This window comes from Balaenoptera physalus (genome assembly GCF_965194825.1).
Source record: "Balaenoptera physalus genome assembly, chromosome: 1".
Classification (NCBI taxonomy): Eukaryota; Metazoa; Chordata; class Mammalia; order Artiodactyla; family Balaenopteridae; genus Balaenoptera; species Balaenoptera physalus.
The window spans coordinates 179,697,043-179,711,878 of NC_138882.1; the positions used below are offsets into that span (position 1 = coordinate 179,697,043).

The 14,836-nt window shown below is 49.2% G+C and overlaps 1 protein-coding gene across 2 annotated transcripts in view; it reads right to left on the reverse strand.

The window, feature by feature from the left end:
* The window catches only part of ALPL (alkaline phosphatase, biomineralization associated), a 60,482-nt gene that overhangs the window by 12,684 nt on the left and 32,962 nt on the right, over nt 1-14,836 (reverse strand). For both annotated transcript variants that reach the window (XM_082449103.1, XM_082449104.1), the window contains exons 2-5: nt 7,115-7,278; nt 2,159-2,278; nt 1,739-1,854; nt 441-615 (exon numbers count right to left, since the gene is read on the reverse strand). In XM_082449103.1, coding sequence (XP_082305229.1) covers nt 441-615; nt 1,739-1,854; nt 2,159-2,278; nt 7,115-7,175 — 472 coding nt within the window. In that variant the 5' untranslated portion in view covers nt 7,176-7,278. The remainder of the gene's footprint in view (nt 1-440; nt 616-1,738; nt 1,855-2,158; nt 2,279-7,114; nt 7,279-14,836) is intronic.

The following is a 14,836-nucleotide window of genomic DNA, read 5'->3' on the forward strand; positions in this document are numbered from 1 at the left end:
CGGTTCTGTCACCTATGTCAGCCGGCCTCATAGCCTGACTCCAAAGTCCCTGGGGGCAGGTGCCAGGGCCTCCCAATTCCAAGGAGGAAGGGAGAAGGGGTAGACATTTACTGGACTCCCACGGGAACAGTGCTGGGCTCGTCCCTGACCTTCCTCACACTAAACCTGGGAGGGGGCTCTGTGTTCATGCCCATTTCATAGTCAAAGGAATAGACTCATGGAAATGAGCTGGGAGCGAACGCACACCTGAGTGACCCCCTAAACCACTAGCTTTCGCTGTCATGGAAAGGAATCCATGACTATTTCACAGAGGCCCAGAACCTCAGAGCTGGAAGGGCCCTGGAGAGCATCTTCTTCTACCCTCTCCCCACTGTACGGTTGGAAAGAGGCTCAGACAGGCCACAGAGCCAGGCCCATTCCCCACCACTCGACCCACTCACCTGCGTCCTTGGCCCAGCGCAGGATGGAGGTGACCTCGTTGCCCTGAGTGGTGTTGCACTCGGTGCGCTGGGTCGCTGCGCTCACTCCCACGGTGCCCTCATTGGCCTTCACCCCGCACAAATAGGCGGTGGCGGTGCCCGCGCTGTCAGGGACCTGAGCGTTGGTGTTGTATGTCTGCAGGAGGGAAAGGAGGGTCAGGAGGTGGCCCGGCCTTGGCCCACTCTGCTGCCCTCCGACCCCCACTCACACCATGGGGCCTGGGCACGAGGGAGACAGAGGCCTCCCGCGGCCTTGGCTGAGCCCTGCTACCCACCAAGTTCCCCCCGGAGCCACAGGATCACCTAGCTGCCTGCTTCCTGCCCACGCCCTGTGCCCTGGCAGCCAGGGTAGCAGGAAGGGGCGGGAACACAATGTTCCAATATGTGGAGACTCATTTGGCAGAGAAATGGGGGCTGGGTCAGCTCTCTCTGGGTCTGGGGCTGCAGAAGCCAGAAAGGGGGAGGGGGAGGCAGGTGAGCCGTGGAGAAGGGAGACGGAGGGGGGTCTTGAGGGGGTGAGGGAGGCTGGGGAAGGGGAGGGAAAGTTAGGGGGAGGCAGGATCTAGGATGGGGAAATGGGGACCCCCCCCACTATTCAGACCTCTGGTCTGAAACTATCTGCCTGTCTCCCTGCCCCACCAGCCTGAGAGCTCCTTGAAGGCCAGAAAACATTACAGTCCCTGGTATTACCCCAGAAGGGAGCCCAGGGCCTGGCCCAGAGTGTCTAAAGGACCTTTATTATGTGACACCACCGCCACCAGCAACTACAACACCAGAAACAAAGCTACCACTTTCCATCTGAGCCGCCTTGGGAGAGAACGAACGTAACTGAACCCCATGCAAAGAGTACACACTGCGTGATCCCGTTTACGTCAAATACAAAAGCAGGAACAGCTAATCTATGGTGTTAGAAGTCAAGGAGCAAGGACTGGAGGGGGGCGCGGGGGGACCCCTGGCTGCCGTCATGTTCAGTTTCTCAACCTGGATGCTGGTCATACAGACACGTGCAAAGTTTGTGAAAATTCACTCTGTACACCGGTGCACTTCTCTCTATGTATGTTATGCGTCAATAGATTTTGAAATCAATGAGCTGAAATCCCCAGAGTCTTGGGAAGCAGCCGCTACTGTCCTCACTTCACAGAGGGGCCACAGAGCCCCTGGGAGGGCTGACCGCATTGCCAGCAGGTTTGAGGGTTCCAGCAAATGCCATTCCCCTGCCCTTTCCTCCTAGAGGTGGGAGGCTTGGGGCTGGAGCTCACCTTGGAGAGGGCCACGTAGGGAAACTTGTCCATCTCCAGCCTGGTCTCCTCTCCCGGGCTGTGATGGAGCTGACCCTTGAGGATGCGGGCCGCCGTCACCGTGGAGACGCCCATCCCTGTGGCGGGGGCGGGGGGCGGGGGGGCTCAGTCTCTCGGGCTCCCAGCCTCTCCAATCAGCCCTCTTGGGCACCCAGAGCTCCCTAGAGTTAGGTGCCAAGGCAGGCCGAGCAGTGGGCACCAGAGCATGACCGGGTGGCCCCTTTCCTCCTTCCCTCCCGAGACCCTCGGGGTTCACAGCCTGGCTCTCCCATCCTCTTCAACATGCCCCCAGGGCCCCAGCCTCTGCAACACAGCCACCTTCACCTCTGCCTGGCTCCCTGGGCCCCCATCCAGCCCCTCCCTTGGGCCCCCAGGCCTCACCGTCTCCTAGGAACATGATGACATTCTTAGCCACGTTGGTGTTGAGAGTCTGAAGCCTCAGGGCATTTTTCAGGGTCTGCTGAGCTTGGTCTCTCCAGTACTTGGGGTCTTTCTCTTTCTCTGTACCGACAGAGAGGCAGAGTTATTTGGCAGGGGGTGGGGCAGCTTCCCATCCCCAGCCACTACAGACGCCAACTTCTCATTGCAGAAGGCTGCCTGGACTCGACAGAGGAAGCAGTAGTTGCCCATCTCAGACAGCCGGCGTGAGATCTGCAAAACCTATGCCAGTCCCATCCTCCAAACGAGCCTGTGGACCCCTGGGTCTTCTACCCACATCTGAGACTGGAAAAACCAAGGCTCAGAGACACCAAGCGACTTGCCCAAGAAGGCCACACCGCTCTGGCAGACACTGGCAGAGCTGGGCTTCACTCCAAAGCCCACGCTCTTTCCTTCCACCCAGCAGAGAGACATTGTGCTAAGGCAGCAAATGAATTGTGCTAGCACAATTAGGAGGGTGATGTTTAACTTATTCAAGAGAACAAACTACTTCCAACTGCAGGAGCCCCCAGATGTATCCAGCCATCAATTATAAACTCTGCTTGGCTTATTCATTAAAGTAGGCTCCGCAGGAACCTGACTTAGCAACAGCTATTTAGCTGTGCTGGAAAGCAAGACTTGCCTGTTGTTTAACGTATCAAACTTAAAGCAGCCGAGAACAGCCTCACTCCTGTAAGGATAAATTAGCAAAGAAGACGTTCTGTGTCCCTAATCTTGAGAAAAATTGGGAACCAGGAATGCCCTCTCCTCTCTCTCTCTCTCATGTCCATGAGTCTAGTCGTCAATTCTTCAGTGGAAAGAACACTCTAGTGCCCGACAGTCCTCAGTTAGAACCGCATCTGTGCCAAGCAGCAGCTGTGTGGATAAGCGAGTTCCCTGGACCTTAGTCTCCTCCCTGTCAGATGCAGGTGTTTGTACCTCCCTCTCGGGGTCTTCACGAGGACGGGATTTAGATAAGGCAAGCGACACACCTGACCCACAGGAGAGGATCGATGCCCCCCCGCCCCAGTAAGTCCTGGAATCCCCTTTTCTTCCAAGCAGAGGCCCAGGATCCCTGTCCACAGGGGTCGGGGTCCCTGCCACCATCTGCTGGTTTGTCTTCTGTACTCGGGCCCCATCAAACCTGCCCGTGGAAGTACAGAAGCCTAGAGAGGGGAGCTCCTTGGGGATTCTCTCTTTCAGTGGACTCCATTGCATGGATGGAAGGCTGAGGCCAGCAGAGGTGGGAGGGTCCTGTCCAAGGCCATGTTACACATTCATGGGCTGAAGACACAGGCCCATGCTGTGCGGGTGAAGAGCGCAGCTCTCCTTTCTTACACACTCACGGTACCCAGGCTCGTGCCAAGCGCCCCGTACACGGCAACAGTACCTTCCCCTCCCCACAGCCTTACAGGGTGGCTACCATTACTTCCTCCACGTTGCGGAATGAGGAAACAGGATTCTGAGACTGAGCCGCAGGGGAACAGAAAACCCATACATCTCCATGGCTGTCTGGGCCTGGGGCAGGCAGCGCAGGCAAGGAGACAGAAGGAAGCAGTTCTCCACCTCAAGCCTGGGACCCATCCACGCCCCACCCCTCCCCCTAGAGGTCCCATCCCCACCCTGATGCCTTAGTCCCCCACCTTCACGCTGGCAGCCCCCAGCGCCACATCTCTCTTCTGAAGCTCCCCAATTTCAGACCTCATGGGCGATGGTCCCTAGCTGGAGCCCGGAGAGCCTTGGCCCTTCCATCCAGCTGTGCGCCTTTAGGCAAGTTCCTGCCACTCAAGTTTCTGCCCCAGAAAAATGGGAGGACATAGCTACTTGCAGGCAGTTCTAGGATCAAGTGAGGTAAAGCCTGGGCAAGTGTCCTGAGCCAGTGTTGTTTTTTTTTTAAACTTGGGTTTGTTTTATTTCCAAATATAAGCTTTTCTTATAAATTTATCTTTTAATTGAAGTATAGTTGACTTACAGTGTTGTGTTAATTTCTGCTGTACAGCAAAGTGACTCAGTTATACACATAGATACGTTCTTTTTCATATTCTTTTCCATTATGGTTTATCCCAGGATATTGAATATAGTTCCCTGTGCTCTACAGTAGGACCCTGTTGTTTCTCCATTTTACATGTAACAGTTTGCATCTGCTAACCCCAAACTCCCTGGGCTAGTGGTTTTGATCAGGGATCCCACTAGCTCTGGGCGGGTTTCAATCTCCCCCCCGCCTTCCTCCCACATACCACAGTGCCAGGGCTTTGGTCAAGGAGCTTCTTTGGCCATTTGGGTGCCATCTGGGTGATGATGAACTTCTACCCACCTTGCCCTCCCCGCAGCACCTGGCACAGCACCCCCGGGGCTGGGCTGCCATCAGCCTCCCCGTTCCCGTTGCTACTCCTCCAGGTGAGCCCTGTTACCCGTTTGCCAGTTCCCTGCTGTGCCTGCTCCCTGAGAGACTGGGACTCTGGCAGAGCCCTTGTCTTTTTCACCAGAGCCATCCCAGGGTCTGAGAAGGGTTCAGTGGGTGTCAAACTGACTTTATTGTCAGAGGACTGGATTAAGCAACAGTGGCTTTGGACAACTGAGTATCAGGAGACCATTGTTTTTGGAGACCATTAAATGACACTCAGAAATGCTCGTGCTGTAATGAATGCTACGTGAACAGTGCTTGTCAGTACGTACTGTATGACTCCATTTATACGAAGCTCAAAACAGGCAAAACTCGACTAAGGTGACAGGAGTTAGCCTAGTCACTTCCTCTGGCTTGGGGCAGGGCGGGGCGGGGGCAGTGGTCGGGAGGGGCACAGGAAAGCCCTTGGTGTCCCACGATCAATATTCTTTCTTGATCCGGGTGATGGTTACATGGGTACAAAAACATGTCAAAACTCATCAAGCTATACATTTAAGATTTGGGGGCTTCTCTGGTGGCACAGTGGTTGAGAATCTGCCTGCCAATGCAGGGGACACGGGTTCGTGCCCTGGTCTGGGAAGATCCCACATGCCGTGGAGCAACTAAGCCCGTGAGCCACCATTACTGAGCCTGCGCGTCTGGAGCCTGTGCTCCGCAACAAGAGAGGCCGTGACAGTGAGAGGCCCGCACACCGCGATGAAGAGTGGCCCCCGCTCGCCGCAAGTAGAGAAAGCCCTCGCACAGAAACGAAGACCCAACACAGCCATAAATAAATAAATAAATAAATAAATAAAATTAAATAAAAAAAAAAGATTTGTGCACTTTGCTGTTACACCTAATTTTTTTTAAAAAGGAAAAGACCGTGATGTAACACCACTACAGACCCATCAGAATGACTAAAATGAAACATACAAAAAACTGAAGCACTGAATATTTGAAGATGTTTCATTTTGTCGCTTTTTCGTCTTCTCACATTTCATCCATCTGCTCACCTTTCGCTCAGGTGGGTTGTGAGTGCTGAGAAAGCAGGGACTCGGTCCCAGAGTGACCTTGGGCCCCCAAGGACACAAGCCGAAAGGCATCATGGGATCGCAGAGGGAGCAGTGGCCTGGGAATCTAGCAGCTCAGGTTCAGTCCCCAGGGCTGCTACTGACTTGCTGTGTGACCTGGGAGGGCCAGTCCCTTCTCTGAATCCCAATTCCCTCATCTGTTGAAATATATTCTTCCTACGAGCACCCACTCCCTGCCTGCACTGTGACTGTCCCTTATAATTCCCACAACAGCCCGAAGGAGGAGAGATTATTATCTCCACTGGACAGATGGAGAAATTAAGGTTCGGGGAGGGCAAGTGGGACTTCCAGCCACATGATGGACTGAGCCAAGGAGGGCTCCCCTCCTACAACAGACACTGAAGTGCTGGGAAAAAAAAAAAAAATCAAGAACAGTATATAACTTGAAAAAGGAAGAAAAGGGGGAAGGGAAATCCCCAGGAGGTGGAAATTGAGAGGGTATTCAAAACCAGAAAGGTAAACAGGAGCTGAGGCTGAAGGACCCTTGCGGTGTCAGACCAAATACAAGCCTAGGCTGAAACTATTTTCAGGTACATGTTTTGCCTGGTAGCTGTGGAAGGGATGGGGACGGAAAGCCAGTCATAAAAATGTGAACTCAACTCCAAATCTGAGCCAGAATTTATAGTGTAAGAACCAAAAACTGAGAAATTAACATAAGTACTCTCGGGCTTCCCTGGTGGCGCAGTGGTTGAGAATCTGCCTGCTAATGCAGGGGACACGGGGTCTAGCCCTGGTCTGGGAAGATCCCACATGCCGCGGAGCAGCTAGGCCCGTGAGCCACAACTACTGAGCCTGCGCGTCTGGAGCCTGTGCTCCGCAACAAGAGAGGCCGCGATAGTGAGAGGCCTGCACACCGCGATGAAGAGTGGCCCCCGCTTGCCGCAACTAGAGAAAGCCCTCGCACAGAAACGAAGACCCAACACAGCCAAAAATAAAAATAAATAAATAAATAAATAAATAACATAAGTACTCTCATAGAATTAGTTGAAGAATCAAACGTAATACTGCACTGTAGAAACACTTTTGTATGAGTTTACAACAGGAAACAAAAACAAAACAACAACAACAACAAAACTGTTGAAGGTGAGTTTACAAGCAAGAATTACAAAATATAAGGAAATGTACTATCATGAGGGAGAGTTAAGCAGACGAAACCAACAGGAGACTTAACATACCACGACTTGGAAGAGTTTATAGAATAAGTTCTATTTCAGATTCTTTGAGGTAAGAGAGAATAGAAACCCCAATTAAAGAATAATATAAAGAGAAAAAGAGTGACCTTTCCAACACTAGCACATGTAGAGGCTGGGATTTCCTGCTCTGAACATTTGTTTCCAGCTCTTAAATACTTTGGATGGTTCTATGACCCTGAACACAGACACTGCCCTCATCCTATCCTTCCTGCACCATGTCTCCCCCTCCCTCCGCCCTTGCCCCCCATCCTACCTGGCACTAAGGAGTTGGTAAGGCAGGTGCCAATGGCCAGCACTAAGAATGGTGAAATCATGGTGCACTCCAAGACCTGCTTTTTCTCTGGAGCCCAGAGGTATGATGGATATGGGTGGGAAGGGTGGGCTGCCAGTGGTCAGTAGTTAATTGATGTTCCAATCCTAGAAAAAAAAAAAAAAAAAAGACATGAAGGTCACAGCTCCAGAGTTCATTGTTCATTCACTTATTCATTTGTTGATTCATTCATTATTCACCTATTACAAGAGACTAGGCATTTAGATGCACAACCTAGGTGGTCCCTCCCTCAAGAAGCTTAATCACATAAACAGTTGTATAGGCATAAATGAGTTCCATGCTGCAAAGTGGTTCCTTCTCCTTTCCCAAGTGAATTCCCACTTTCAATCCACCTGAAGCCCAGAACCCACCAGAGTTCACTTTCTGTGTAGTGCTTCTCAAACTGCAGCATGCATCAGAATCTTCTAGAGGGCTTGCTGAAACAGATTCCAGTACCCTCCACCCCTTGCCCAGAGACTCCAACTGCATTTCTAACAAGCTCCCAGGTGCTGCAGCTACTGCTGCTGCTGGTTTGTGGACCCCACTTTGAGAAGCACTGCTCTAGAACATCAGCCTTTAGCCTTGAATTACCCATGTCCCAAGCACATCAGAGACAAAACAAAGGGTCCACCTTTTCTTACAGGGACACCTACATTTGCTCTTACAGGACAACTATATTTGCTACGTTCTCTTCTAGAGCTTGTCATTTATAGCGAGAGATATAAAAACCATAGGAGGGACATACAGGAAAAGATTGTCTTATAAGAGTGGCCATTTCTGGGCAGTGACATTTTAGATGACTCATTAGTTTTTCATTGTCTTTTTTGCATTTTCCAAATTTTCCTTCTGTGTTGAGATGTTACCTTTATAATTTTTTTAAAAATGTTATTAAAAAAAAAAACTGGAAGGAAATACACCAAAATGTTAACTGGTTTTCTCTGGGCAGTAGGACTGTGAATGATTATTTCTTCTTTAATTTTTTTTTGAATTTTCAAAATTGCCTAAAATGAGCATGTATTAATGGCCTAAGAAAGTTTTTAAACTGTGGTCATCCTGTTAGGATCACATGGGATAATCCCACTGGCAGCTGCAAAATGCAAATACTAACCATGTTGTGTACAAATGTTACTGGAAGATGAGGAATTTTAAATGGCAAGAGTTTCACTGGGAAATAATGTTATTATTTCCACCAAAATCAAGATAAAAATGATCATTTCATTTGTTGTGGGAAATGGCAGTGATACACAACATTCTACCATTAGACAGAGTGGGCTGTTAGGTAAGAAATCACTCTAACTGGAAAAAGGGATGTTGATTCAACCTTAAAAATGCGCATGGAGGGAATTTCCTGGCGGTCCAGTGGTTAAGACTCTGCACTTCTACTGCAGGGGGGGCACGGGTTCGATCCCTGGTCGGGGAACTAAGATCCCGCATGCCACGAGGTGCGGCCAAAAAAAAAATTTTTTTAAGTGCACTCGGGTGCTTTTCTACTGCCTTCCTTGTCCACCTGGCTCCTTAAAAACCTGGCTCAGGGCAGGGACAGGTGGCAGGAAGGAAAGCACAGGAATTGAAAGGAAATACCTTTCATCTAACATCTAACAGCACTTAACTCTGAGTGGTAGGATTTCATATGACTTCTAATTCTTTAAGTCTACTTTAGTTTTTCCAAACATTACTAGAGTAAATTCTAACATCAGAAAGAAAAGTTATTAAATTGATATACAATATCAATACAATCATTGCATGTACTTCTCTGTTTTGAAAGTAATTCCCTCCTGGTCCATCTCACTTACCACACTGGGAGCTTCTAAGAGCAGAGACTTTGCCTTGTTTGTTTCCACTCCAGTGCTTGGCACAGTAAGTATTTACATCATCAGTTGAAAGTCAGTGCTCTAAGCAGTGGAGGTAGGGAGGAATCACCCCAAAATCCTCCCTTTGTGTGTGAAGAAAAGTCCAAGTGTTGGCAAGGAATTGGGACTACCAGAGTATCTGTTCACTGCTGGTAGAGTGTAGATTGGTACAACCACTTTGGAAAACTGACAGTACTACCAAGGTGACACCATACACATGCCCTCTGACCCATTTAACGTCAACAGAAATGTACATGTATTCACCAAAAGACATATATAAGAATGTTCATATCAGCCCTGTTCATAATGGCTTCAAAACTCTGTCCATCTTCAGCAGGATGGATAAATACATTGTGTGGGTTCACAAGAAGGTAATCCACACACAACAATGAGAATGAATAATTGAGAACTCCATACACCAACATGGATGAATCCTGCAAAGGTGAGGTTGAGTGAAGGAAGCTGACCCGAGAGTATATATAGTGTGATTCTAATGATATAAAGCAGGGGCCCCCAACCCCGGGCCTCGGACCGGTACTGGTCCTCAGCCTGTTAGGAACCAGGCTGCACAGCAGGAGGTGAGCAGCGTGCGAGCGAGTGAAGCTTCATCTACTGCTCCCATCACTCACATTACCGCCTGAACCATTCCCCCCCTCCCCGTGAAAAAACTGTCTTCCACAAAACCGGTCCCTGGTGCCAAAAAGGTTGGGGACTGCTGATATAAAGTATAAAACCCAAGGGGGGGAGGGGCAATATAGAGGTAGGGGATCAAGAGGTACAAACTACTATGTATAAAATAAGCTACAAGGATATATTGTACAACATAGGGAATATTGCCAGTATTTTATAATTATAAATGGAAAATAACCTTTAAAAATTGTGAATCACTATACAGTACACCTGTAACTTACATAATATTGTACATCAACTATATGTCAATTTAAAAGAATTTTTTAAAAAGTATAAAAACCAACTAAGGGTATTACAAGACAGGATAAAGGCAGAGGGAGATTTGACACAGAAGAGAAGGCTGAGTGAGGACAGAAGATTCAGAGAAGAAAGATGCTAAGCGACTGGCTTTGAAGAAAAAGGCCACAAGCCAAAAAATACAGGAGCCTCCAGAAGCTAGAAAGGCAAGGAAGCGGATTCTCTCTGGAGCCTCCCCAGAAAGGAACGGCCCCACCAATGTGTTGATTCTCAGCCCCAAAGACTCTCTTGGAGCTCCTGACTTCCAGAACCGAGGATAACTTCGTATTGTTTTAAGTCACTGTGTTTGCGGTCATTTGTTATGGCAGCGACAAGAAAGTGAATATTGAACATAAAAAATTAAAAAAAAAAGGCACTCACTGCCTTATATGGGTGGGTTCAATCTGAAAATCCAACAAGCTGTCAATTGAGGATATAGACATTTTGCCGTATGTATGTTATACTTCAATAAAATAAAAACACTACTCTCTGAGAGATTATATGAACAATCCCTAAAGGACACTGATAAAATGTTCACCATAATAACTTATGCGGTAGACAGAGAGAGATGTATGATCTCCTTTGTAGATAGGAAAAACAAGGCTCTGAAAGGAAAAGTGACTCGCCCAAGGTTACAAACAAGCAGATAGCAGAGCTGAGCTCTAACCACTAAGCTGCCAATTACAGAATTAGCAACGAGGTTACCACGGGGATCCTCCAAGGGTGGTGATTCTGGTTCACCGACTACAGGATGAAGGTTCTGAAGTTTAACACATGGACAGATTCGTGGATATGGATATCCACAAGGATATCCACCACAATCAGGATAGAGAACAGTTCTGCCAGCCCAAAAAACTCTCTTGTGCTGTCGCTTTGTAGTCAGAAGCTGCCCATGCCTGTACCTGGCAGCCACAGGTCTGTTCTCCATCACTATAGCTTTTTTTTTTTTTAATTATTCTATTTATTTTATTTATTTATTTTTGTCTGCGTTGGGTTTGTTGCTGTGCGTGGGCTTTCTCTAGTTGTGGTGAGTGGGGGCTATTCTTCGTTGCGGTGCGCAGGCTTCTCATTACAGAGCACAGGCTCTAGGTGCATGGGCTTCAGTAGTTGTGGCATGCAGGCTCAGTCGTTGTGGCACACGGGCTTAGTTGTTCCGCCGCATGTGGGATCTTCCCGGACCAGGGCTCGAACCCGTGTCCCCTGCATTGGCAGGCAGATTCTTAACCACTGTGCCACCAGGGAAGCCCCATCGGTATAGTTTTGACTGATATTGTATTAAATCTGTGGATCAATATGGGGAAGATCTGCATCTTGACAATGTTCAGTCTTCCAATCATGAAGACAATATGTCTCTCTGTGCATTTAAATCTTATAGTCTTCAACATACAGATCCTGTTAGGTTTATACTGTTGTATTGCACTTTGGGGGGAGCTATTAAAATAGCATGGCTTTTTTTTTTTTCTTTTGGCCACGCCGTGCAGCATGTGGGATCTTAGTTCCCCGACCAGGGATCGAACCCCTGCCCCCTACAGTGGAGTGCAGAGTCTCAACCACTGGACCCCCAGGGAAGTCCCTTTTCTGTTTTGTTTTTTTTTTTGGCCGTGCTGCATAGCTTGCAGGATCTTAGTTCCCTGACTAGGAACTGAACCTGGGTCCTTGCCATCTTCTGTGTAGTCAATCATGTCACTGACAAATAGGGACAGTTTTAGTTCTTCCTATCCAATCTGTATGCCTTTTATTTCTTTTTCTTGCCTTATTGTGCTGGCTAGGACTTCCAGCACCATGCTGAATAGTAGAGGCAAGAGTGGACATCCTCACCTTGTTCCTAATCTTAGAGGAAAAGCATTCAGCCTTTCAGCATTTGGGGCGGTGTTTTGAGGTGTGAGGCGGAGTAAATTTGGTGGGGAAAATCAGCAGCGTGGTTTTGGACATGTTGAGTTTAAGATGAAGTGGAGATGTTAAGCGGACCGTTGCATATAGGCATCTGGCAACCGGGAAAGAGTTCTTGGCTAGAGGTATACACTTGGGAACCCTGGGCATAAAGGTGGCATTTAAAGCCTTAATCAAACTTACAAGATCATCTAAGAAGAGGGAATGGGGATGTAGAGAACTATATGATAAAAGCCCTCAGAAAACCAGGAATTGAAATAATTTCTTTAACTTGATAAAGACTTTATATATCAAAAAAAACCTACAGAACCATCATATTTATTGAAGAAACTTTTGGCATATTCCCTTTAACACTGGCTTATGATTAGAAGATTTGGGGGCAACCTCTAGGTCCATAACTAGGGGAAGGAAGTTGTAAAGAGTGGTGGGGCAATATCTATGTGGCAGTAGTATTAAAACTAGAAGTTAAAACAGTAGGATGGGTGGAGTTTAAAAACACAGGATTTCAGTAGTTTGTATGTCAGTGTAAACCACACTCACATATACAACACAGCATTACTTGCAAGGACACTTATAAATTCAACAACATATTAAATAAAGCATACTAGCATGAAGACCTTTGGAGGGTGGTGGGATTGGTACTGGGGAGCAGGGATGAAGGGGAAAATGAACAAATAAAAAAAAAACTGAGCTCATGATAGTACCCCACGCACTGAGGAATATGACTTATTCAACCCTCTGCACCGCAGGTCCAAAACAAACACATAAATAAGGTCCAAAGCAAACACATAAATAAGGAAAAATAAAAGTGAAGCGTGGCTCCAGGAGCTCTAATGGGCTCATCCAGCCCTGCACGGTTATTCTTATTTGTCTCTCTTCTCTGCTAGCCCGACACTCTGTGAGAGTAAAGACCATCTCTTCTCCATCTCTGACTCCCAACCCCGTGCACATAGAATCAGCTCTGTAAATGCTAACTTAATGAAAAGCTCCATGATTCAGGCTGGAATGCTCTGAATTTTGGCCCCAGGGATGTGGCATTGAGAAGGGCCTGTTCTGGAGACAGACAGGTGCCTTCTCCCATTGCCTCTGCCTGGAAAGGAGAATCTAGGAAACCCTTCAGGAGCCAGAGTCTCCCCTGCTGGCTCCTCCTCATGGCCCCCGCCCCTACTCAGAGGCTCCAAGTCCGCTCTCTGGCAGCCCTAGGTGATGGGCTCCGTGGGGCCCAGCCTGGGGCTGCGGGGGCCCCAGCTGCCAACCACCCTCTGCCAATGCTCTACCAGTTCATAATGGAGCCTCCGGGTGTGTGCCAGCCCCATCGCTCCCCACCTCCCAGCCGAACCATCTCTGCCAGGCTCCCAGCTACGTGCCCTGATTATTCATGACAAGTGTGCAGATGCCCTGCCTGGGCTCTGGCCTTGGAGGAGAAGCAGCCACTTGGCAGGTCAGGGGAGGGAGCGGAGGCTGGGCCTTGGCCCTGGGGACTGACTCAGCATCCTGGGACAGAGGGCACTGGAGCCCTTTGGAGCTGGGCAGAAAGCCAGCCCTGGGCTGGGTCTCAAAAGGTCCAGGACAAATGACAGAACAATAGGACTGATAAGAATCACAGCCACTTCTTGGGCATCTCACTTAATCCTCACAAGTGTTATTAGCTCCTGTTTTACAGTTTAGGAAACTGAGCAAAGGATCTCAGCTAGTCCATGGCCAAGTGCAATTCGATCCCAAGCTGACTCAACCTCTCTGGGCCTCAGTTTCCCCGCCACGGAGAGGGAGAGAGACCGGTGCCCACCTTTCCACTATCCCTCAAGAGCAAATAGAAGCCAAATGAATTTAGGGTGGGAGATCTGGCAGAGGAAGGAGTCGGGCCGGGGTGAGTTCTACCTGAGCGGCCTGGCCAGGCGGCAGGTGAAGAAGCAGACCAGGCTCAAGGTCAGCACCAGGAGGAGGAGGCTGAGGACCGCTGTGAGGACCACGTCCATGGTGGGGGACAGGAGGGCCATCTTGAGTGAAGAGGGCCCCACGGAGTAGCCACCACAACCTGTAACACCTAGTCACACTAGCCTTGGATGTCTGCTCCAAAGCTCTGGGTCAGTGGCTGTGACCTGGCTTTGTTCCCTGGGGTTAATCTTCGGGGCTTAGCCCAGGATGGGTGACATGGGAGGGAGGACAAGGCATGGGGCTCCCCTCCCCCAGCCCAGTCCTTCCCCACCTGAGGCTTGTTCATTCCTCTTTGTCCATTCATTCTTTTTTTTTTAACTTTTTTTTTTTTTTTTTTTTTTTTTTTTTTTTAGCTGTGTTGGGTCTTCGTTTCTGTGCGAGGGCTTTCTCTAGTTGTGGCAAGCGGGGGGCCACTCTTCATCGCGGTGCGCGGGCCTCTCACTATCGAGGCCTCTCTTTGTTGCGGAGCACAGGCTCCAGACGCGCAGGCTCAGTAATTGTGGCTCACGGGCCCAGTTGCTCCGCGGCATGTGGGATCCTCCCAGATCAGGGCACGAACCCGTGTCCCCTGCATCGGCAGGCAGACTCTCAACCACTGCGCCACCAGGGAAGCCCTGTCCATTCATTCTTTATTCCCAAACACTTACTGAGTACCTGCTATGTACCTGGCTCTGTTCTAGGTACTAAGGACTCAGTGGGGAGGAGGACAGACATGGTCTCTGATTTCTTGGAGATTCCTGACCGGCCAGGGTAGGAAAAAGCACTAATATGTGCCAGTCATTGTGCTGGGCACCTTGTGGGATAAAAGCACAGAAGGCAAGGAACCCCTATCTGGGGTCACAATAGTTTTTTCCCCAGCAGCAGTGGCCGTTCCACCCCATTTACATGCCCAGGAACCTGAGTCTGCACTGAATCAGCCAGAGGGGTGAACTCATGTCCAGAATAAGAGCAACTGCTCTTACTGAGCACCAACTGTGTGCCAGGCCACATATGAGCTAGATACTAGCATCCCCACTTCCAGATG